General features: G+C 41.7%; 1 protein-coding gene and 1 long non-coding RNA gene across 5 annotated transcripts in view; one reads left to right on the plus strand and one right to left on the minus strand.

Annotated features, from left to right (window-relative positions):
* Nucleotides 1-1,424: 1,424 nt before the first annotated feature.
* epha7 (eph receptor A7) overlaps nucleotides 1,425-23,224 on the plus strand; it is an 86,795-nt gene continuing 64,995 nt past the window's right edge. For all 4 annotated transcript variants that reach the window (XM_086262916.1, XM_086262917.1, XM_086262918.1 and 1 more), the window contains exons 1-3: nucleotides 1,425-1,630; nucleotides 3,095-3,159; nucleotides 3,719-4,388. In XM_086262916.1, coding sequence (XP_086119042.1) covers nucleotides 1,537-1,630; nucleotides 3,095-3,159; nucleotides 3,719-4,388 — 829 coding nt within the window. In that variant the 5' untranslated portion in view covers nucleotides 1,425-1,536. The remainder of the gene's footprint in view (nucleotides 1,631-3,094; nucleotides 3,160-3,718; nucleotides 4,389-23,224) is intronic.
* Nucleotides 17,702-18,954, minus strand: LOC147313409 (uncharacterized). Its single transcript, XR_015124931.1, has 3 exons — nucleotides 18,239-18,954; nucleotides 18,019-18,158; nucleotides 17,702-17,938 (listed from the first exon to the last, which is right to left on the minus strand). It is a non-coding gene; the product is annotated as an uncharacterized LOC147313409 (long non-coding RNA).

Genomic DNA, 23,224 nt, shown 5'->3' on the forward strand with positions numbered 1-23,224 from the left:
GTCACACGTGGAAGATGGAATTAAAACTAAATGTTTGGGGCAGAGGGTTAACTGATGGAGCTGTGCCCAGACCTACTATAAGACAGTCATAGAGGGTCTATTTTGAACTGTGGATCATGCAAAGCTTGTCTGGATAAGTCCAATAATGAGAAATCTGGAGTTAAGAAGCAGACGTCCTCTTTGAGTTTAGCAGTACGAAACAGTAAATGGCCAAAAAATAAAATAGTGATTCAGCCAGAGGTGCATTTAACAAAACACAGTAATATACAACAGACACTATATACAGTGCTGTTGGTTTAACATGTAAATTTGGCCAAATCACACACACACAATGCTGAAGCCTTTTTGTGTTGCTTGTGATACATCCAGCATCCACATAGCCAGACAAAATCTTGTTTGAACACAAATGTGGTGCTTTTAGACTCTAATAAAATTCTAACTGAATGAAGCTGAGCTGAAACAAAACATTGCAATCACATATAAGTCACACACTAGGAAAAACCAGGAAAACCAACTTTAAAGAGACACACACTCTAACTGCATTATCTCATGGAAAAGGCATACAGTCATGCACTCGGATATATGGGCTAATCAATATACACAGCTGGAAATGAAAGCACACTGGGAAAGGCAATCTGTTGAAAATCAGTAACATAACAATTAAACTACATTATAAATACTCTTGACTTCGCCCACTTATCTTTTCTTCACTTGAATAACATCATGATGAAGGATTACTAGTACTTTAACACATTATGTGTCAGCACTTGTTCAGAGGCTGTGGTTGCTTCAGATATTTCTTTGTGGTGAGGTTGCTTCAGACCCAGGGGGAGCGATGAAATTCATTTTTAAGCATATTATTGTTTATAATTGAAATAAAGTAAGTAAGTAAATTTTGTTTTTATAGCACCGTTCCAGATAAAAATGACAAGTGCTTCACAGAAGCTAAAAAAACCAACAACACAAAATAACAGTTTTTAACTGAAGGTGAAGATTTATTACGAGTTTACAGATTAGATGTTTGACTGTTTCCTCTCCACAGTGTCTGAACTGATTTCCAGAGGACCTTTAATTAAAAACAAAATCAACCGTGACATCATCCGAAAAATTAATAAAAGTTTAAATCACCAAACGCCGCGGAAGTCTGTGTTTTTCACTAGAGCTGTATTGTGTGAGTGCGTGTAGAGTTCAGCTGAGACATCCACTATACTAAAAAATCCCTTGCCCTTTTCCTGACAACATTTCCACAGCCGTGGACCTCCAGTTTGCTCATCCCCCTTAAACTCCACCTCCATCTTCGTATTGGCTCTCCATGTCTGTTGCGTTCCCTTCTTCGCGCTGCTGTTGGATAATGCCTCTGTCCGTCCGTCTAACTGACACGAGTGGAGCTTTAGTCTCCTCCCAGCGGCAGCAGACGATATTTGAGTGGAGACCAGTGGATTGTTGTACATAGAGCAGATTCAGTGTCGTCAATGGGAAGCACGCGAGACGGTGGCAAAGCTAGTTACGGTCTAGATTGAAATCCACAGCTGCACCATGCTCTCCAGGTCTCTCCCGTGTCTGTGGATTACGTTTTGCCTTCATTTATGCTTTTATGTAGACAGCGGTGAAGCACAGAATGCGAAGGAAGGTAAGTTCCTAAAGTTTTCCTCTCTTCCACCCCACTGCAGTTGGAGACGACATTAACATAAATATGTCAAAAATCAGCACATCGCGTCCTGACATTGAAAGAAAAATATCTCTTTTTGCTTTTAGTTACTCGGAATTTTAATGTCAGGTGATAACTGAGCAGGCATAACAGAATTGTCTGCTACCAGGCTTTGGTGTAAGCGGTCTCTTGGTGTTTTTACGCACGGCAACTAAACGCTGTAGAATAGGCGCAGAGGCTCTAGTTTTTTTTTTTTTTTTTTGTTCCAGCATCAGTGGGTAATCGGTACAAATAACCTGCTTGTTATAGATTAACGGTCTGTCAGGCGTAAGTGGGTTTATATCTCAGCAGCAGTCTCGCCTCGCTGGAAGTGAGTAAGCCTTCTATCAGGACGCAGTTTCGGAGCGTTATTTCCTCCAAAGTGTCCTCGGCTTTTGACAGTCGTGTCTGTTCTTGTTTCCTGGAAGGAAAATCCAGTGGAACGATGCGGAGACATGATCTGCCTTAGACTTTCAAGTCGTCTAGAGTCAAGGCAATCGAAGACTAAAATGGAAGGGAATTCAGATACACGATAACAGCTAATAATTGGCGCCTTCATTTAGCCAGAATTGAGTTAAATGACATTTTACGATCGTGTTAGTAAAAGCATAAAGTCAGCCGCAGGAACTGGTGTTCATAGCGGAAAGTACAGTGTAATAACCGTAGATGCTGGAATGGTGTGAGGAATTGTAAATCACAGGTGAATGCGGGATTTCGTAGACCTCCATCAGACGTGATTTATTTTTTTAAATATGCAAAAAATAAACAAATAAGTAAATATTCATTTTATTGATTGACTTTTCCCCCGGCGGTGCACCGTGGCCGCTTCCCTTCCCCGTCGTGATGTAAATGTCTGCTAATATTAAATACAATTGAAACAACTTCCTCCATTTTTCGGGAAGCCGCCGCGGTGCCGCTCTGCGCTCTCGCACGCGTCCCCACTGCCCTCTTCGTCGCCGCCGTCCTTTAAAATTGCGGAGACGCCGCATGTCACACATTGTTTCGCTGTAGTTTTGTGGCCGTCTGGAGCTCAAAATAGCCTTCATCTTTTTGCACTTGTAAGTCCAGGGTAATAAGAGCTACTTTCTTCGTAAGGCAACAACTTTCATGCTAAAATTACTTTTAATTTTAAAAAGGAAAATATATAAATTAGATACAAATGCTTATTTTTTTTGTAGTGATTCCTATTACATATGTTTCGTTAGTGTTTTTCATAGTGAGCTAGAAAGTTCCAAGCATGAGGACCTGTCTGCTGCAGTGTATACCTTCCTTTCTGCGTTTCTATTTTTCTGCTGGCAGAAATTAGGTCGCGGGTTTGTGCTGTATAGACGTGTGGCCTATCAGTAATTCCAAGGCCCGATGCCCTGGTGAGATTTAACCACCTGCTTCTTGGTTTCCTGTCACTAGTGATTCTACTGGACTCCAAGGCACAGCAGACAGAACTGGAGTGGATCTCCTATCCTCCCAATGGGGTAAGTCTGCAGAACCGCATCGAGTGCATGCGGATGTGCTCCATATATCTGGATTTTTTCCCCTGCTATCTGTGATGTCTCACATATGTGATAGGAATAATAATATGTATGTGCTATAGTCCTCTGCTCAAGAGAGGTCTGTCCTGAGGAAAGATGGAGCATGCAAGAGGCTGTTTTCTGCAGCTAAACTCTGCCGGCTTTTGGCATTCAGAGCACAAAGGCCTCAAGCAAACCACTTCTAACTTGCTGATTAAAGTGTGTGTGTGGGGGGGGGAGACTTTTTAAATAAATAATGTGAGCACCAGCAGATAAACTGAGCACCATCATTCTTTAAAGATGTGCTTGTGCGATAAACGGATAATCTACCTTCTCTGCAGTTTTTTGTATATAAAGCTGTCTGAAATGACTATATTTCATAAACCTTTGTCGTATTCGTTACAGTGTAATCACCTGCAGTTTAAGTTTCTTCATTAGACACCTATCTCTGTTATTGCTTTCACATTCAAGTTTGTTTCTGTGTGGATGCATTCATGTACAAATCTGTGTTGTGTTCTTTCAGTGGGAAGAGATAAGCGGCTTGGATGAGAACTATACACCCATCCGAACATACCAGGTTTGCCAAGTCATGGAACCCAATCAGAATAACTGGCTTCGGACTAACTGGATAGAGAAGGGCAATGCCCAGAGAATTTTTGTGGAGCTGAAATTCACCTTGAGGGATTGTAACAGCCTACCTGGTGTGGTGGGCACTTGCAAGGAGACATTCAACTTGTATTACCAGGAAACAGATTCAGAGGTAGGACGAAGCTTACGGGAGAACCAGTACGTGAAAATAGACACAATTGCAGCAGATGAAAGCTTCACTCAGGGTGACCTAGGCGAGAGGAAGATGAAGCTGAACACCGAAGTGCGCATAATTGGCCCCCTGTCCAGGCGGGGCTTCTACCTGGCCTTCCAGGATGTAGGAGCGTGCATCGCCCTGGTCTCTGTAAAAGTTTATTACAAGAAGTGTTGGTCTATCATCGAGAACCTGGCCACGTTCCCAGACACCGTGACGGGATCAGAGTTCTCCTCACTGGTGGAGGTCGAGGGTATGTGCGTGAGCGATGCCGAGGAGGAAGCCGATAACTCTCCTAAGATGCACTGCAGTGCTGAGGGGGAATGGCTAGTGCCCATTGGGAAATGTATATGCAAAGCTGGATTTCATCAGAAGGGAGACGCATGTGAACGTGAGTCACTTTCACTCATTTATTGATTTATTTTTTATGTAATTTTTGGGAGAAATTCTCAGACTTTTTTTTATTTAACAACATTTTATAAATAATTCAGTTCATTTTATAAATGAAAAAAATAAGGAAAAAAGGTAATGAACTTAATAGTATTTGTGATTAGATTATGCAAAACAGGTGAATGACAATTTAGGCACCAGTGGACGTATAGTTGTGTGTGATAGTAGGATTACATGAGCTGGTTTGACAGGAATAAACTTGCATAAAGTCTAATAATTTGATTATGAGGGTTTTAATTTATTGACATGACTCTGTTGACACTGGGATTAAATAATATCTTGAGTTTAGCTCCGCAGTTCCCAACACTTCCCTCTGTGTTACTGGCTGGAAGCCAAGACAATCACTAGCAGAATATACAGGTCTAGAGGAAGTCCATCCAGTCACTCAGTATTCTCTGTGACCTGGCCAAATGACCCAGACAGAGTGGGAAAACAAATTGCCGCTGTCCTGTGGCATTTCGGCCTCGGGATATTTATGAAGGGAGGCTGGTTTTTGGATTGTTGTGGTGCCGAGTGTTCCACTACAATTACCGATAATGTGCTTTCTGTCACTCTGAACTCCCAGAGGATTACTTCCAGTAGACACCTGACTTGAGCGATAGAAATCACTGCAGATTAAAAGAAGGGCGACTTAGGTACTTGGGTCACGGAACCTAAGCAGCGCCCCTTATTAGCCAAACTTTTTCTTTTTTGCAAAGCGAGCAACCTCAATCTAAGCAGCTTATAAGGAGCAGCATCCAGTAATAATTGAACGGAATGCGTCTAAGAACAAATTAGTGTCCCTGGCAGACAAGCTTTTATGCCATGCTGTCATCCATTAGGGTCCCCTTTGAGGGAGGTGTGCTAATGAAATATATTAGACCATGTAATTTAGAGCAACACAGCCTGCCTCAAGTTGTGCTAATGTTAGGAGGCTATCGCTTATCCGACCCCACAAAACCCCTTCTTATTGTTCTTTTGTTCTTATACGCACACATAAGATCCGATTGTGCACTCAGGTTGAAAGAAAGCACACAATTTATTTCCATGGGGAGTGTGGTGCAGCAGAACAACCAACTGCTCTGGGTTGTCAGAGTCATTTTAACTACCTTTTATTACATCTTGGTACAGAGTCCTCACAACAAAAGATGGTTGCATGTCTCTATTAATTAATCTGTTAAAGTGTCAACTACAACAAATAACCTGCAGATGTGGGCAACAGCACAATGAGTCTATCCTTTAGTCGTTAAAAACCCGAGGGATGGAGGCACCTTAATGCGTGTGCCGATCAAGATTCCAGTCTTGACACTGCACCTTTATGAGCTTTATCTCTACTGAGGCATGAGATGCTTTTGTATTAAGGGGTAGTTAATCTAAATAAAATGAGAATCACAGTGCACCATCAGCACTTCTTCCAGTTGCTCCACTGACATCAAATTGTCCATTCAGTAGTTTCCACATAGAACAATCTAAAAGCTATTCAAAGTATTTCTATCAGCTGAACAGCAGAGCAATAAGTCCAAGTATCTGTGACCGTAGGAAGAATAAGTGAGATCCTTGAACCAGTTTGTCTTAGTGCCGTAAAAGTAGCCTACTTTATCTTGTGACTTTATCTTTTTCTGTTGATATGTTAACTCCTGGGCTTTTAATGTGAAGAGTTAAAATGAAGCATTGCCAACATATGTCTGTTTATACATTTGGTACATTGGAAAAATTTATTATACAGAGGGGCAAAGCACAGGGAAGTTTAGTATTTTCTGTGTTGTACTACTAATAGGTTCAGTTTTTGCTTTCCCAACTCCTGACAGAGCAAACATCTGAGTGCTCGTTCATTTTAGTGGTTTGGAAAGTTTTAATGATTTTTGCAAATCTAAATGATTCTGCTGTTTAGTGAAATACACTTTGCCTGTCAAGGTCAACCAGTCCTAATCCCGAACCCTGTGATCTCTGAAGATCTTTCTAGTTATTGTTTTTGGCTGAGATAAAGCCCTATTTGTGAAAAGGATACATGTTTGAAATAATGTTATCCTTCAATTAAAGTCTCATACATGTATTTTGGCTTTCCTTTTATTCTGCTATAATCTTTTCATTTGGGTATGTTAGATAGGGACAGATTGCATAAAAAGTGACTGACACTACACCTAACCGTTAATGGGTTGTTGACATTCTAGTTGTTCCTAACAGGTTAAAGCCACTTAAGGATCTAGCCAGGATTACAGTGGTCTTGTAAACACGTGAAAATAATTTCCATTACATTCAATCTTTGCTGAGCATGTGTTGCCTTGAATAATGACAACCAAAAGGTGACTTTGGTTTGTAGTTATCTGACAAGCACTTATTGTAAAGAAAACTGACTCCTTAACACACTTCTTAACTGGCCTGTTTTAGAATGAGCAACTGTGCTATGATTATAAAGCGGGCACTGGGAGGGTGGGGGTGGGGTAAGTGAGTTGAGCTGTCACTCATGTAATTTGAGGAGCCTCTGTGTGGATGCAAAGGCCTTCTCCAAAAGTTGTTGTGATCCACTCATTCATCATCTCTGCCCCCACCCCCATCCCACCCCACCCTCACCCACACACATACACACACAAAATCCCCCCCCCCCCCCCCCCCTCAGTCCGTTGTTAACTCTTTTGTGGCAATCTGCGCCGTGTTCGTTCAGTGATCTCAGCGTAATGGCTGTTGAAAAAGGCCAGTTGAAGTGTCCCCGCAGCCTGCGAAGGCTTCATTTTGCAAAGAAGTGCGTGTTGGGAAAAAAGCGCCCATTCATCTGCTGGTTCTGTTTAGCGCTGGCCACTGGTGGCAATGGAGCCACTGAGTCGTTTAAACAGAAAGAGGGCTCTTGTGGGAGGACACTGGTGTCTTTGTTTCACTCAATCCCGGGAATGTATGTTGTCCAATTTTGACACATCGCATCATTGTGGTACTAAGTAACCAGTGCCTGAGAAATGATTAACTGTTGACCCTGTCCCAGAAAAGGGAGAGACTGCTGTCTGGTGGAAAACAGATAAAACGGGCCATATCTCACTGCTATCGGTGCATGCTAACTAGAGAACTAATGAGAGGATACAGCATCCTGTAAATGCTGGCACCATCCATCTTGACTGTCAGGGAGTTAGACAGAAGTTAGTAGGAGACTGATTGATGATTAAACCCCCTGAGGGAAAGGGCTGGGATCTGACCGCGACAGCTTACGTGTATGGAAGCCACCAGGCAGCCAGGTCTAGCTCCAGGCTTGAAGAAAAGGCTGTATTTAGCATTTCAAATGAGGCCAAGAAGTCAGGAGGTCCTCATACATCTTGATGCTCCCTTGATTGATAAGGTGTGAATTTAATACACCAAATGGCTGTCTTTTGCCACTGCTCTGGAGCTTAATTATGCAAATGATAGGTATGTGTCGAATATCACAAGAGACCCAAATGGACCCAAATCACTCAAGATTGAAATAAATTGGTGATGGATGGGATTGCATGCTGTCACTGCCAGTGCCTGTTTCCTGTGAATAGTAGCATTCTTTCTCAGCCTCGGGCTTTTTCCTACTTGTTGTTTTGGCCTGGCAGGTAGCAGTCTGAGATAAGATGTATTATTTTCTGCTCACAATGTTTCCACCAATCCTGTTGGCACTACCTTAAAAGTGATCACTTAGGGAAGGACCCCGAGACAAAAACAAAAGCATTCAGCGCTGTGCCCAATAATAACGTAATAATTAAAGTCATTTATCAAGTAAAAAGCTAGACATCGATAGAATAGCTGATTTCATACAATCGCAGATGGAGCCATTTCTGAACTTTTGATTGAAAAAGAAAATTTTTTTTTTAATGCAAGGTAATTTTGAAAAATGATCTAATAATTAAATTAGACCATGTCTGGAGGTGTTGTGCTTCTTACTTTAACCAAATTTTTTTTTTTTTTTTTTTTGCATGAACACTCTACTCCTCATTTCTATTTTCTAGCATTTTGAGGCTCTTCAGTATTACCTCCAAACTCTGCTTCTCTGTGCTTTATATAGGTGGAGAAAATTATACAAATAGGAATTGCAGGTTCCGTAGAAAAGAAAACAGTGCTTTAGGTCAATAAAAAGGGCAATATTGTGCTACATTTCAGCTAAAGTTACACTGCTGAAAACAGATGTAGAATTTACTTCCTGACAATTCCTATCCAGATGTTCTGCTTTAATTCCTGCTCATTAGTAGAGACTAAACCACAGTTAAGGCATGAGTAAGGAAACTATGTTTGAAAATCGTGATTTGCCAAGCTGGAATAAATGGTACTTGTATAACGTTCATATCCAGAGCCTCATTTTTAAATATCCACTACAGCATGAGAAGTGAGAGCCTGGGTTAGTAAATATTAGTTTGAACATTAATATTCCGATTACTTAACTTATTCACACATCCTGAAAACTGAGTGCATGCATTAGACTCTTTGAGCAGCATTAAAAACAAGTTTCATGAAGATATTTAAGCTTTATACAGGGAGTACAGAATTATTAGGCAAGTTGTATTTTTGAGGAATAATTTTATTATTGAACAACAACCATGTTCTCAATGAACCCAAAAAACTCATTAATATCAAAGCTGAATGTTTTTGGAAGTAGTTTTTAGTTTGTTTTTAGTTTTAGCTATTTTAGGGGGATATCTGTGTGTGCAGGTGACTATTACTGTGCATAATTATTAGGCAACTTAACAAAAACAAATATATACCCATTTCAATTATTTATTTTTACCAGTGAAACCAATATAACATCTCCACATTCACAAATATACATTTCTGACATTCAAAAACAAAACAAAAACAAATCAGCGACCAATATAGCCACCTTTCTTTGCAAGGACACTCAAAAGCCTGCCATCCATGGATTCTGTCAGTGTTTTGATCTGTTCACCATCAACATTGCGTGCAGCAGCAACCACAGCCTCCCAGACACTGTTCAGAGAGGTGTACTGTTTTCCCTCCTTGTAAATCTCACATTTGATGATGGACCACAGGTTCTCAATGGGGTTCAGATCAGGTGAACAAGGTGGCCATGTCATTCGTTTTTCTTCTTTTATACCCTTTCTTGCCAGCCACGCTGTGGAGTACTTGGACGCGTGTGATGGAGCATTGTCCTGCATGAAAATCATGTTTTTCTTGAAGGATGCAGACTTCTTCCTGTACCACTGCTTGAAGAAGGTGTCTTCCAGAAACTGGCAGTAGGACTGGGAGTTGAGCTTGACTCCATCCTCAACCCGAAAAGGCCCCACAAGCTCATCTTTGATGATACCAGCCCAAACCAGTACTCCACCTCCACCTTGCTGGCGTCTGAGTCGGACTGGAGCTCTCTGCCCTTTACCAATCCAGCCACGGGCCCATCCATCTGGCCCATCAAGACTCACTCTCATTTCATCAGTCCATAAAACCTTAGAAAAATCAGTCTTGAGATATTTCTTGGCCCAGTCTTGACGTTTCAGCTTGTGTGTCTTGTTCAGTGGTGGTCGTCTTTCAGCCTTTCTTACCTTGGCCATGTCTCTGAGTATTGCACACCTTGTGCTTTTGGGCACTCCAATGATGTTGCAGCTCTGAAATATGGCCAAACTGGTGGCAAGTGGCATCTTGGCAGCTGCACGCTTGACTTTTCTCAGTTCATGGGCAGTTATTTTGCGCCTTGGTTTTTCCACACGCTTCTTGCGACCCTGTTGACTATTTTGAATGAAACGCTTGATTGTTCGATGATCACGCTTCAGAAGCTTTGCAATTTTGAGACTGCTGCATCCCTCTGCAAGATATCTCACTATTTTTGACTTTTCTGGGCCTATCAAGTCCTTCTTTTGACCCATTTTGCCAAAGGAAAGGACGTTGCCTAATAATTATGCACACCTGATATAGGGTGTTGATGTCATTAGACCACACCCCTTCTCATTACAGAGATGCACATCACCTAATATGCTTAATTGGTAGTAGGCTTTCGAGCCTATACAGCTTGGAGTAAGACAACATGCATGAAGAGGATGATGTGGACAAAATACTCATTTGCCTAATAATTCTGCACTCCCTGTAGATGCCCTGGGCAGTTTTTGTTTCGTTTCCATTATTCTCAGCTCAGGTTCATGCCATTTTCACGGCTTGTCTTAGCTAGACATGCCATACATTTTTAGCCTAATTTAGTCTCTGTAGACACAGGACCAGATGGAATGCCAGTTGTACTCTACCACAGAAATTCAGACATTTTTCATGAACTGCTCATCCTAGAACATGTAAAGGTTATCAACACTTGGCAGGCAAACAACTGTGGGAAAGTGATAGATTGACACAAGAACAAGGAATTAATTAATTAATTAATTAGATCACATTGTTTCATTTAAAATGGATGCAGCTGGATCCCTTTTGATACTTCTTTTTTGTATTTACCTCTAGCTTTGATGCAAACAAGATGGATTTCTAGTTTTACTGGCTCACCATTCTGAATGGAAGACATGTGTGATTATAAGTGCAAATTGGACCAACCGGCTATTTCATGTCAGCATGGGAAAAAAAAAAATCTGACCTGCCAGTTCAAATTTGAGACCCTGCGTTGCACTGCATGAATAGAATCCGAGTAAACATTCCTCATTCTCACACAAACAAAAGCATATGGTCAGTTAAAGACTTTGTAACCACCAGAAAGGGAACGCTTTGTGATTTTGCGACAGATAGCGTTATTTCCAAGGTGACACTGGGGTCCACATTTGGCCATGCGTGAGGTCAGGGAATATTAACTTCATTTACACATGGCTGCAGACCAGCACAGCACCACAATGGAGGCCTGCCTGTTGTGTTTAGTAACGTGAGCACCCAGGCTGACAGGATCCTGTCAAGAAGAAGATGGATGTTTGCACAGTTGACCTCTGCTCACCAGCAGAGTCACCTCTCTGGCTTCCCTCCCCCCTGCATGGCAAAAGAGCCCCCCTCGCAGTGCAGCGGCCTTCATCTTTTCTCGCTCTTCCATGCTGTTGTCCTGCTTATCTACCCAAACTGTGGCACAGATGTCTTTTTTTTGTAATTGCTTGGTGCTGACTGCTAGAGAGGGATGTGGTCAGACAGGAGAAGTCCATGTCAGAAGACATTGTCTTTGTTGTTCTCTGTTGTGTCCCCGTGGCATGAGGGGGAAAGTGATATGTGACGAGGCCTGGGGTCTTGCCATCTTAAGAGGCAGCAGGGAGGGTAGTGTTATCAGTGGGGCTGCTCCTCTGGGAGGCTTCAGACCACTGGCTCTTTGGTTCAGTCTCCCTTTAAGAGGAAAATCAATAACTTATTACATAACTTCTCACTTTTTCCCCCACTTACACCCAGAGGAAGAAGAACTTAAGATGTGCTGAGGATGGCTCTGTTTCAAGAAATTCAGCTGTTTCTTTTGGATCGTTGTCTGAAAATAAACCATTCTCTGTGAAACAGGAGTTGACATGTTTAGGAATGCAACTGCTAATTATGTTCATTATTAAATTATCTGATAATTACTCAGATTACCTGATTAATTGTGCGGTTTACAAAAAGAGTCAGAAAATAGTCGTGATTCATTTTCCAACTGTTGATACAAAAGTGAACCAGCCCTGTAGGAGCAGATCTGTACAAGCACTCATCTGAGGCCAAGCTACTCCCTTTGTTTCAAGGGAACGCTTTGGCCACAGACTAGTGTTTCATTCCTTTCTGTCATAGCTCTGGAATTGGAGAGGGGTGGGTGGGGGCAGGTTAGAACGGTAGATAATGCTCAGTTGCTGACTGGGGACATTTTCAGGGCTGATTTCGCTTGGGCTCCTGGGGGGCTTTCGATCGGTCAGACCTCTGGACCCCATGTATTCATCCTGAGAATGCAAAGTCTTGGTCTCATCTGCAGTGTCTTTTAGCAAGGCTCCTTTTTAGAGGTGGCCTCCTCCTTCGTAAAGGTAGCCTGCACGGCTGGGCTTAAGGACCCACTCTCTTGTTTCCATGTGAGTTAAATGAACTAAACAAAAGACGATTAGGCAGGGACATTTTCCATGTCACTGAGAATCCATTTCAAAAGCTCACTCCGCATGATAACTTAAAGAAGCAGCGGCCTCTTAGGAGGTCTGTGTGCAGACTCACGATGCAGGCCAGGCAGTTTGAGAGACCATTCACTGATGTAATGCGTTTAATCTTCAAATACTTTTTTTTCTACCAAGACCACGAAATAAATTAGCAGTTGCAATGAAGGAGAAAACAGGTGATTGAGTTTGTTGTTTGCCATTTGTATAGCTGTCGGTGAGGGCTCTGATGAAGTCCATTCCTCTGTGAGGTTCAGCTTAGAGTTAATCTGAAAATGTAATTCTATGTTTCCTTTTCAGCAAGACAAAACCAACTACATGCTTTTTATTTTGGGGATAAAAAATAGACGTGCCCTGTCCTATAATATGACAACAAATGAATGTTATTTCTCGTGCTCAGCTGCTCAAAGGGGGAATTTTACTGAGAGTGATCTAAAACAAATATTAATGAGTTTAAACTTTGTAAAAGCATTCCTTTAATTGCCACTGTAGGAGAATTGGCTTAGATGTCTCCTGCACTTTTTAACTTTGATTTTTGTGACTTAATCAGCATCTGGCTTTGATCTTTGATGTGAACAACCAAAGCAGGCACTTTCTTCAGGTTTTCTCTGCTTTTGGAGGGCAAAGCTGCATGCCCTCCAACACAGCGTACGGCAGAGCTAATCTTCTTTTTGTTTCTCGTGGAAAGCTACTTATCTCCCACTAAGCACAGGTACCTCCGATGAATGGGCTGGTTGTGCAGATGTGTTGAGAGCAGCAGCAGCCAGACATAATCATTCCAAGTATGTTGGGGTGGGAAGGGTTGGTGGGGGAGAACCATCATAACATGACATCATATTCTTTAACCATTTTGTATGTGTTTTTATGTGGCTCCTATTCATTCTTTTTTGGCTCCGATTGTTGAATGCCCTTGCTTCCCTGCTTCTTCCAAAGCCTTTGGGAGGTGTCACTGTTCAAAATGAGCTTGTTTGAAAAGGGTTTGACATTGAAACTCTATCTCTGCCCCATGAAGAGATTTTTTTTTTTTTTTTACAAAAGACTTTCTCATCCTTTTCTGTGTATTTCTGCCACTGTTTCCCCAGGCTGGGCAACTGCCTTGCCTCTCATAGGTGTGAGATTAACATGTCTGTGGGCAAAACCCAGCTGCTGAGCGTCTCTTTTTAACTTATAAATCACTGAGGTGTAGAGTGGTGCACTGGACTCAGAGGAAAGAAGAAAAAATTCAAGAAATGCTTGCTGCTCTGCTTGTTATTCCTGTGATCACACTCAAAACCAAAATCATGTTTGAACTGGGAAAAATACAATAAAATTACAGACCAAAAAAAATTGACAGTGTTTTATTAGAGGACTTTGGATACCTCATACCTAATAAATAACGTATGTCATCCTTGAAGGTGCACTCGATTTTTCCAAAATCTTTGCAGCTAAAAAAATCCACACATCACCTCTGCAATGAGATCAATTGAACTGTCCTTTAGCTTTTAAAGTAGACGAAATATACTTGGCTTGGATTTTTCCAGGTCTGCATGTCTGCGTAGCTCTCAGATTACTCTAAAGATATACTGCCTCTTACATTGCGGCGGAAAACACCACAGGCTTTAGTCCATAAAAGAGATGCAGCCATAGTTCAGCATGCATAAAGCGCCTGATGAAAAACAGAGCCTGATGAATTCCACGTCGAGGCCTACTATTTATTGAGGCAAGGAACATAAGTCACATCTAATCACAACAATGCACGTAGACCCTGAGCTATATCAATGCATAAGAAATAAGCTCAGAGAAGGACGTCATCGGCCCGCTCGGTTTTCCGAACATGTCATCATCCTAATTGCATGCCTCGAAAGTAAAACTTAAAAACGTGTAGTTGGATTTGGGTTTTTAAATAGCATTTTATGGTTCCCTGAATATGCAGCTGAAATAGCTGACAGACCATGTTTCTGACAGTATTAATGTTAGCAACAGTAGTGCAGCGTAACAGAAGCGATCGAGAGAGAGAGAGAGAAGAAGAATTTGTTTTACAGGTGGCTCTTGGCATTGCACCACCCAAAATATGGCGGTAGGACAAGGTTAGTCAGGGGATTCAATGCCGGAAAAATGTCTTTTACTTAAAAATTTTTATTACATTACTTGTAGAGTTGGTAGTTTTTCATCAGCAAATATATTGTGTTTAGGGAACATTTAACATGTAAGCATGGGTAGATTAAACTGCCATGGAGAAAAAAATGAGCAGTCAGTCCTATATTAAAGCCAGTTCCTCACACTATCTGGGAAAACTGTCTGGTGTTTCTGTCCTTAAATATTTTAGCACACCCATTTAGGAGTACAAATCTTATATCCACAACTCTTATGAAATAAGGGCCTTGAAAACAGATTTCAAGCCATATCCTTAAGAAAGAAGGTGTGAACAGACCACCTATTTAGGGTTAGGGTTAGGTTTACAATTATCCCCCAAACTCTGTAATCAGCTGCAGAATATAAATCAAACTTCCAGCAATACACAGCCTTGTGTGCCAACTGACAGTGAATGTCAGAATCATGCAGACAATGGAAAAGACACTCGGAGGAAACAGAGTCATAAACCAGAGGCGAAAGGCGCCACATATGGTACCATACCGTGCCTGTGTTTAGAGTTGATATTTATAAAGACATTTCCCTATCGCTGTGGCTTCGGCCACAGAAAACAGTGGTTTTTTTTTTTTAAATAAGAAAATAAACAGTTTCCCTTATCACACTTGACCCGTTCCACCTGGCATTCATCAGTGGCTGTGCATGTTGGTCCTGTCGGCTGCTTTCCTCCCTCTGGGTCTTTTATCACTCTAATGGGGTGCTATCTCCAGGCTGCTCTCTCCGGGTCTCTGCAGCCCAGCTCGGCTCACTTCAGCATACATTCTTTCCACATCCATCCTGACACACGGGCGGATTTAACACATAATCAGGCCGGACGGGAGGGCAGTCGAAGAAGAAAGGGGGAAGGCCTGGCCCTGACAGGACTCATCATGCGAAGACTGTGGAGACAGAAAGGCCCGCACTAGTCATTCTCACTTTGGCTCTGGCAGTGTGCAAAAAACAGACAGAGTCTCCCACATTCCCACACTCCAGCTCACTTTTAGACCTGTCTGCAGGAATATTGAGACAGATGGGGGGGAAACTCAATATCCCAGCTGCCCTGTTTGGACCAAGTTGTCCCCTCTTTGCTCAGTAGGAACAAGGATTGTAACCTTAATTGGATTTGTGGGTTGTAAGCAAGTATGAAGATCAGTTTCCAATTCTTTTAAGACAGACTATCAGATTTTTCTAATACTGGCGGAAATATAAGATATTTTTGAAAGCAATCAAATATCACATATTATTGTATGGTATACATACCTTATATGTAAAGATCCCATCTATTCACATTGATCTGCTTTGTCACACGAATCTGTATAATTATCATTTTTCCTCTATCCATATCCACACTAGTTGTCATCAATACCTTTACAGTAAGTCCTAAATACTATATATACATGGATCAGAAACAAAATATGACATTTATAGCTCATTTATCTGGGCAAACGCACAGAGCCACCTACCTCATTCCTTAGAAGGACATACAGCACTAAAGATCTGCCTCTGTCTAGGCCTGTCATGGTGTCTGGTCCAGTTTAAGGGCACACCCAAACCATCATATGCAACAGTGTTTGAACTCTTGCACCACACTCTGCCTCTCTGTCTTCTTGTATAAATCCTCATTTCAGATCTGTTTTGCTCGGAATATTTTTTGTGCATCAATAATTAAACAATCACATGGGTTTTTGTACTTCATCCTAAATGAAACTCCGAGTGCCTGCATAGTAACACAACATAATGCTGCACTTCCAAAGTTACCTCAAACAAAACTCTGTCAGATTTTGACCAGCTGTTGATACTTTGCTCTTTTTAATTATTGATCTCAGAGACTCATTTCAGTTGGCACTTTACCAGTCAGCCAATGCAAACACAGCACAAAAAACAAACCCAGGAAAAGCACTAAAGGGCCGAATTTCAATTTCAGTTTGTCATCAAAGTCAGAAGATTAAGTGGAGAGAAAAATAACCATTTTCTATTTTGGCCAAAGAGGGATATGTCAGGCTGCCGAATAAGGAGCCACTACCACCCCCACACCCCCGTCTGTCACCCAGAGTGTCATGACACTGCTGAAGCCTGAGAAAAATTGGATGTAATTCAGGAATGTTAAGAAGCTCAACTTAAAGGGAAAAGGAATAAACTGAGTAATTGGAAAAATACAGAAATCTGTTCCCCTGTCTTCTCTTGTATATGTGTGTCTGAATAAGATAAGGAGACTTTGGTTTACGCTCTGGGCCAGTGTCTGCCCTGATAGAGACGCTAAAGTCACAAGAGTGTTTGATTATCTACACCCCACCTCTCCGAGGACCTTTCCTTTGTCATGCCCCTCTTCCTTGCTCTGTGTAAAATTGCTGACTGCAGCTTGCCCCCCCCCCCAAATCACATCACTGAATGAAACTTCTTGACCACTGGATAGGAAATTACAGATGCTGGCTCTGTATACACCCGAGGAACCGACTGGAATGTAAGACTTTTCTCTCTCTCGCTCTTTCTTTGTGCTAAACCTCAGCCCAGTTCTCTAAGGACTAGCTAATTTCTTAGAGTCGTAAATAGGCTTGCTGTTGTGTCTGCTGCTCAGCTTCTTTAACGGGCCCTGTGTCAAGCTGGCACTCAGCCTTTATCTGCGCAAGAAGAAAATCAGACTTACATAAATGGGCCCTTCCCCAAAGAGTCTCTCTAAAACACTTCATCCCTACAAATGTAATTACACGACGGACTGCGAGTCGCCTTGTCAAAGTCACTGCAAGTTGTAAAGTGAACAGAGTCCAGAGTTTGTGCAGTGTTTTTACATGTTTGGGTGTCAGTGTTTGCCACTAAGGTGTCAGTCACATTGTCAGTTAAGAAAGCTACTTGGTGAACAGACTCAGTATAATTGCTTCACAGCTATATCCTTCCAAAGAAAGTGTTGCTGGAGGGTCAGTGGAGAAAGAATGTCTCACTCACTATCTTCCCAAATAAGAATGTCTCTCTTTGGCATCTGGTGCCAGGAAAAAGGGAACTTGCCAGCAATGAGTCACCGTGCTGCTGCTGGGACAGGAAAGTTGGGATAGGATGGCTGTGTTTGTACTTGTCACTCATCTCGCTGCTAGTGATGGGAAGAGCTGCAGAACCACTTAGTTGCCCATGTCATACAGGCATTCGATTTTGAGGCCTCATTTGCTGCCTTGTTGCTTCTGTAAATGCTTATGGGTGCCAAACCTGTCATGAACCGAAGTTCCGAGCGCAGGCAGGACCCAGTAGCAGAACACACACACTAGGGTAGGAGCGAATAAAGAAAGTAATTTTTATTGCAACTAAAGGTGTCCCGTGAGGGTAGCCAGAAAAACAACGTATGAAACCAGAAGAAACCGAGGGACCGCACAGGGAACGCCGAGAGCGGGGCTGTGAGAGGCTGTAAAACAAAAAGAGAGACAGATTACTGGGGTGCGGAAAAAAGGCAGCATACGAGGGAAGGTGGAGTGTGCGTCTCACGGTGATAGCCGGGCCGAGTGAACCAGAGGGGGGTGGAGCTCCAAAAGGGGTCGAGACGGCGAAGCTGAATGTGAACCAAATCTCAGGCGGACAGGTGGACAGGCAGGTGGCTCGAAAACAAAAACACGCCGAGTTGTGATCTGGGTACACAGGGAAAAAAACAGTGTTAGGTCCGATGGAGAGTTTGTCATACGAGTTCTTTTCCGCAGGCGTACGTTACCGCTGAGAGGCGACTACGGACTGGCGTGGAGCAGCAGGTAGGGCAGGATTAAATAGTCCACCTGGTGATCGCCTGGGATGGGATGCAGGTGTGGGGTTAGCAGCCACGCTCGTGGGCGTGGACATCCCAGCAGCACCCCGGACGCCGGGCCGCGGACCATGACAAAACCTGATCAGGCACACTGGTAAACACACGGGTTGTCACTGAAAAGAAACAAAAGCAGAGAAACCGAACCAAGTCCCGAGCACAAAATGCAAGTTGAGGTTATTACAAAAAAGAAAAAAATTGGGAATTATTTTTGTAGTTTGATCAGGATCTCCTCTGTCCACATTTGACATACTTAAACCCTTTTACTGTTACTTTTTCATGTGGAGGATAGCGCTACAGAATTACTTGTTGAAGACTGGTAAAAGCCCACATTAGGACCGTAGTGTCCACCTAAAATGTTAATGTCCTCTTCACATCCTGTAGTTGCTATTTTTAGAGTCTTGATTTGCTTCCTTGGTTAGGTAGTCCATTAGGTACGGGTAGAAATATACTCCCAACGAGTAAGGGAGAAGAGAAACTTTTTCTTGAGCATTAAGTCTCTATTTTCTAGTTTCTGTTAAGGTCAAGTTGGGCAATGCTGCATTGTACACAGTGCTACTAAAGGGAGGGGGTTATTGCAATGGACTTCAACATGAAGCAAAAAGAAATAAAAATTAAATCCAGAGAATTTAGAGATACATTGATGCATGATTTGGACATCTGTCGGTGTCTACATTACGACTTAAATTGTACCCGGGAAGTCCTTTTAACCCTATGCCATAGCCTTCCACATAACCTGACATGCACCTCTTGAAAAATGTAACCACTTGTCAGGTCGATGCTGCCCGCAATGACTTGAATGGCGTACAGTGTAGCTGCAGCATAGGGTTAAAAAGGTGTTTCCAGTTACGCCATAGATTTCCTCCAGAAGTCTAGATCTAGCTTAACAGGCAGTTTATGCTTGCTGTTGTCATCAGTGCAGTGTGGTGCAGTGTCCCTTGGTATTGTTTTGCCTTGTGATGCACCTCACAGTTTTTTGTAACCTGGCATACGCAGTGCAGATGGACTGGAGGCACAAGCGCTCAGGTCAGTCTCTATGGGAATTTCTATGATACAGTTGGAAAAGTGCCAGTGTGTTGACCATGGCATTTACTTAGAGGCCTTGATAAAACATTAATAAACCATTCAAAGACTTTTAAAACAAAACTTTCAGCTTTGATGGATTATAAACATGGGCTGACATTCTTATACGGTGGTTCAGGAAAATGTTTGGAGTGTATTGTGAGGCATTTTGCTGTGAGTTTTGGAAGAAACCCAAACAGGTTAAGTGGTTAGTAAGTTTATATAAAATCTCATAATGAGGTTAAATATAGTTAAATGTTTAGATGTAAGTATAGAGGGAACACATTATGATTTTTGCTCACATTTGAGCTCCTCTCACCTTTTTGTGCTTGTTTGCCTCTAACAGTTACAGCAGCTGAGTGAGACTGCTGCGCTCACAGACAGAGCTCTGCGCTTCACATGACTATATTTACGATAGCGCCTCTCTATGAAATCACACAGACTGAAGAGTCAGGGATTACTTTTACAATGGGCATTACGTATTACTCTGTCAGTATATAAATATATATGTCAGAAAATGTGTAAAAATACTGTTATAACCTCAGAACATGTTCAACTACCAACACCTTGAATTTGGGAACTAGAATCAGTAATAAATTCTAACTGATAAGAAACACTGTAACATTAACATGTGAGTCACGTTACAATAAACGAGTTATCCAGTGTTTAATTTTGAAAACTGTCCTCTTTGAAGGCCCGCATTGTTATTCTGTACTCTGGAGGGGAGGGAGGTGGCTGTGGGGGTCTCAGTCCAAGCTGGGTGTTTCCCCCTCTGCACACAGGCCACCCAGCAGTTGAGCTCTCAGAAACCAAAGGCAAACAGACACGCTGGCTTATCAGAATGTTAAAAATCCCAGCATGCTGAGCAAAGGCGCTGAGATCTAGCAGTTTTGAATCTGCTGTAGAAAGCATCATTATCAGCATTTATGGGGAGTGTTTACACTGAGGATCAGGTACTAGACACAGTTTATTCTGCTGTAAGTCAAGTGTTGTCATGAGAACAGTACATTAAAACAACATCAACAACAATGAAGAACTTACATATGAAGATTAAACACTTCCATTGATATGTTTTGCCTGGTCAGCATTAAAGGCCCACTGCTGCCAGCCTTTTCATGGTTCTGTTTTCAATTACTGGCCAAAAAAGGTAAAGAAAAAAAGATTAAAGATAAAATCATGTTGTTTTTCATCTTGGGAAAACAACAAAAAAAAACCTTTGTTTCACAAAACTGTGGCACCTTGATAAATAGAGAATGACAGGGCTTTCATGTAGCTGAAATGGGGATACCCTGAGCCTTGGCCTCTTTTTCATGCTGCATTGGAAGTGTTAAAACCAGAAAACTCTGATTTATCTGTCTTCCTTATTACAAATCTGTCTCAAGAGACGTTGGCCAAAGGAAATTAAAAGAAAGAAAGAAAGAAAGAAAGAAAGAAAAAGCTAGCGGAACAGAATCAAGATTTGGAATAGGGGCAGCAAGCATGAAAATCATCGCTCATTTCCCCCCGTGGCTCATGAAAAATGCATTTTTAGTATAATTTGATAGTTTGTATGCAGAGCTGTATAGATTTCTTTCAGATTGTTTGTGAAGTCATGTGGCCCAGGTTGCAGTTTGTTCACCATGCTTTTGCTGCGTTTTGCACATGCACAGCCAGCCAGTGTGGATTAGCTGAGTTCCAGGCTAAAATTGCATTTCCCTGAATAGAGATTTGACTCTTTGCTAGTCCTTAAACATTTACTGTGTGTTTCTCACTGGGTTGGTATGAGTCACTATAACTGGTGGCATTACTTGGAACCAGAAAATCATTTTGTATGTGTGAATTAGTTAGGGTTAGGCGCATCATTCTTAATACCCCACAACACAAATAGCGATCAGTCATATCAGCAGCCTTCTTTGCTTACCTGCTCGGTCAGAGGTGAAGCACTGAAATGATCAATTTGCTCGAGCTTGATACAGTACATGTTCTTATCTGTCTACTAAAGAATATTTCCTCTTACAAATATGAGCTGTTGTAAACAAGTGAAACCCCTTCGCTGACCTGTGGATTCATCGGAATAAAAATGGTCTTGTTATTTCCCTCTCAGGTAGGAGTTCATCTCTGGGCAAAAGCTTCAACTTGAGATTTGCAGTGCCGTTTCACAGCTAAGCCTGCTTGATGAAGCCCGAGGGGGCAGGCTCGCTCAAATTCTGGCTGCATCGAGATGTGAACGCAGTGGTTTGTTCTGTCATGCCCCCTCCATGATGGGAATTCAGCTATGAAGCTAAGACTCTTTGAGGCTCTGTTTGCACAGGACTAATATCACCTCGAGACATTCAGTGATTTGTAATGACTGCTGAGATCATCAGTGAATATGATCCTGTGTGAACCTGGCTCAGCTGGGACATAGCAAATCAAATTCTGAGAATTTCAGAGAGCTGTCGACTTTATGGTTGGGGATGGTGACAGGTTATATCTCATACCTTGTCTTTAATGGATTATGCAGTATGTTACTCAGGAGTTGTTTGCATTGTCAGACATATAATTGATTATGTTAACTCTCAGAGGCCTAAGTCCCCCTAACCTTAATATGTATATAGTGCTGTATAAAAAGTAGTATCTATCTATCTATCTATCTATCTATCTATCTATCTATCTATCTATCTATCTATCTATCTATCTATCTATCTATCTATCTATCTATCTATCTATATTAGCACAATGCAGAATTATAGTTACTTGTCGCAGATGGTCATTTTAATGTCTTGTCTGGTGGTAATATAGCTCAGTACTGTCAAGTTTGAATAATTATTCTATATCTGATATTACAACTGATCACACAACCTTGGTGATGATGGGTAAAAATCAATCACCTAATCCCGGACATAACTCTAAACTGGTATCTGTGATTCATATGGAAGTTTTTGAACTGCAAATATAGTTGGAAATCAGTCCGCTGAGGAGATCAGAGAGCAAAGCCCAGTCTTTTACATTAATGTGTAGCTACCTTTGCTTTCCAGTCTTGGATATTAGATATCATATATCTAGTACTGCCTTGAAATACAATTTTATAGGCTTTGGAGCTTCAATAGTAATCTACAACGAATAATCAAACCTGCAAGTGAGGAAGGACGAAGAGGAGGGGAAGGGTGTTTCTATGTAAAATGATCATTCAGAGAAAAAAGTTAGAAGCAGCAGAAAACATTTCATTTTTTCTTCTCCCACTGTCCACTCTGTCACACTCTGAAGCTTTACTGTTTGCTCACACAGCAGAGATGTATAGAGAGAGAGTGAGAGAGCTCTTCCAATCCAATGACAAAGACTGAAAAGATTATGAAAAAGGGCTGATTTTTGTAGCCAAGTGAGTAAAGATGCAGTATACTTATACTGTTCACAAAACATACTTATTACAAACTAGTCTGTGCATTCAAAGCAAAGGTAGGAAACATTGCATGCGTGGGATTTGTGTGAGACATCTCAGGTGCAATTATCACTACCCCTCCCAAACCTAAAAATCTCTGGTTTAATCTCAATTAGTTCCGAAGGAAATGGATTATAAATTGTTTATTGTTACATTTTCTTACATCATCTGTTTGCATGTGCAAAGCACAGGCACAAACAGATAGGCACAGGCTGTACTTGCATTTATATAACACTTTTCTAATCTTACTGATGAGTCAGTCTCCATCCAGTCACCTGTTTCAGTTTGTTTGAAAGAGTTAAACATTATTAACTGTCAGCTGTTTAGATTACTCGTTATTTTTAAAGCCACATATTTGCTATCTATTTAAATGTGATGTGATAACAATACGGTCTGTTCTCTGTTTTTACTGCTGGTTGGACAAAATAAAACACCTGAAG

This window comes from Aulonocara sp. 'chitande type north' Nkhata Bay, linkage group LG15, assembly GCF_057382095.1.
Source record: "Aulonocara sp. 'chitande type north' Nkhata Bay isolate Kocher_YH1m ecotype deep benthic linkage group LG15, A_spYH_male_GT1.1, whole genome shotgun sequence".
Taxonomy (NCBI): domain Eukaryota; kingdom Metazoa; phylum Chordata; class Actinopteri; order Cichliformes; family Cichlidae; genus Aulonocara; species Aulonocara sp. 'chitande type north' Nkhata Bay.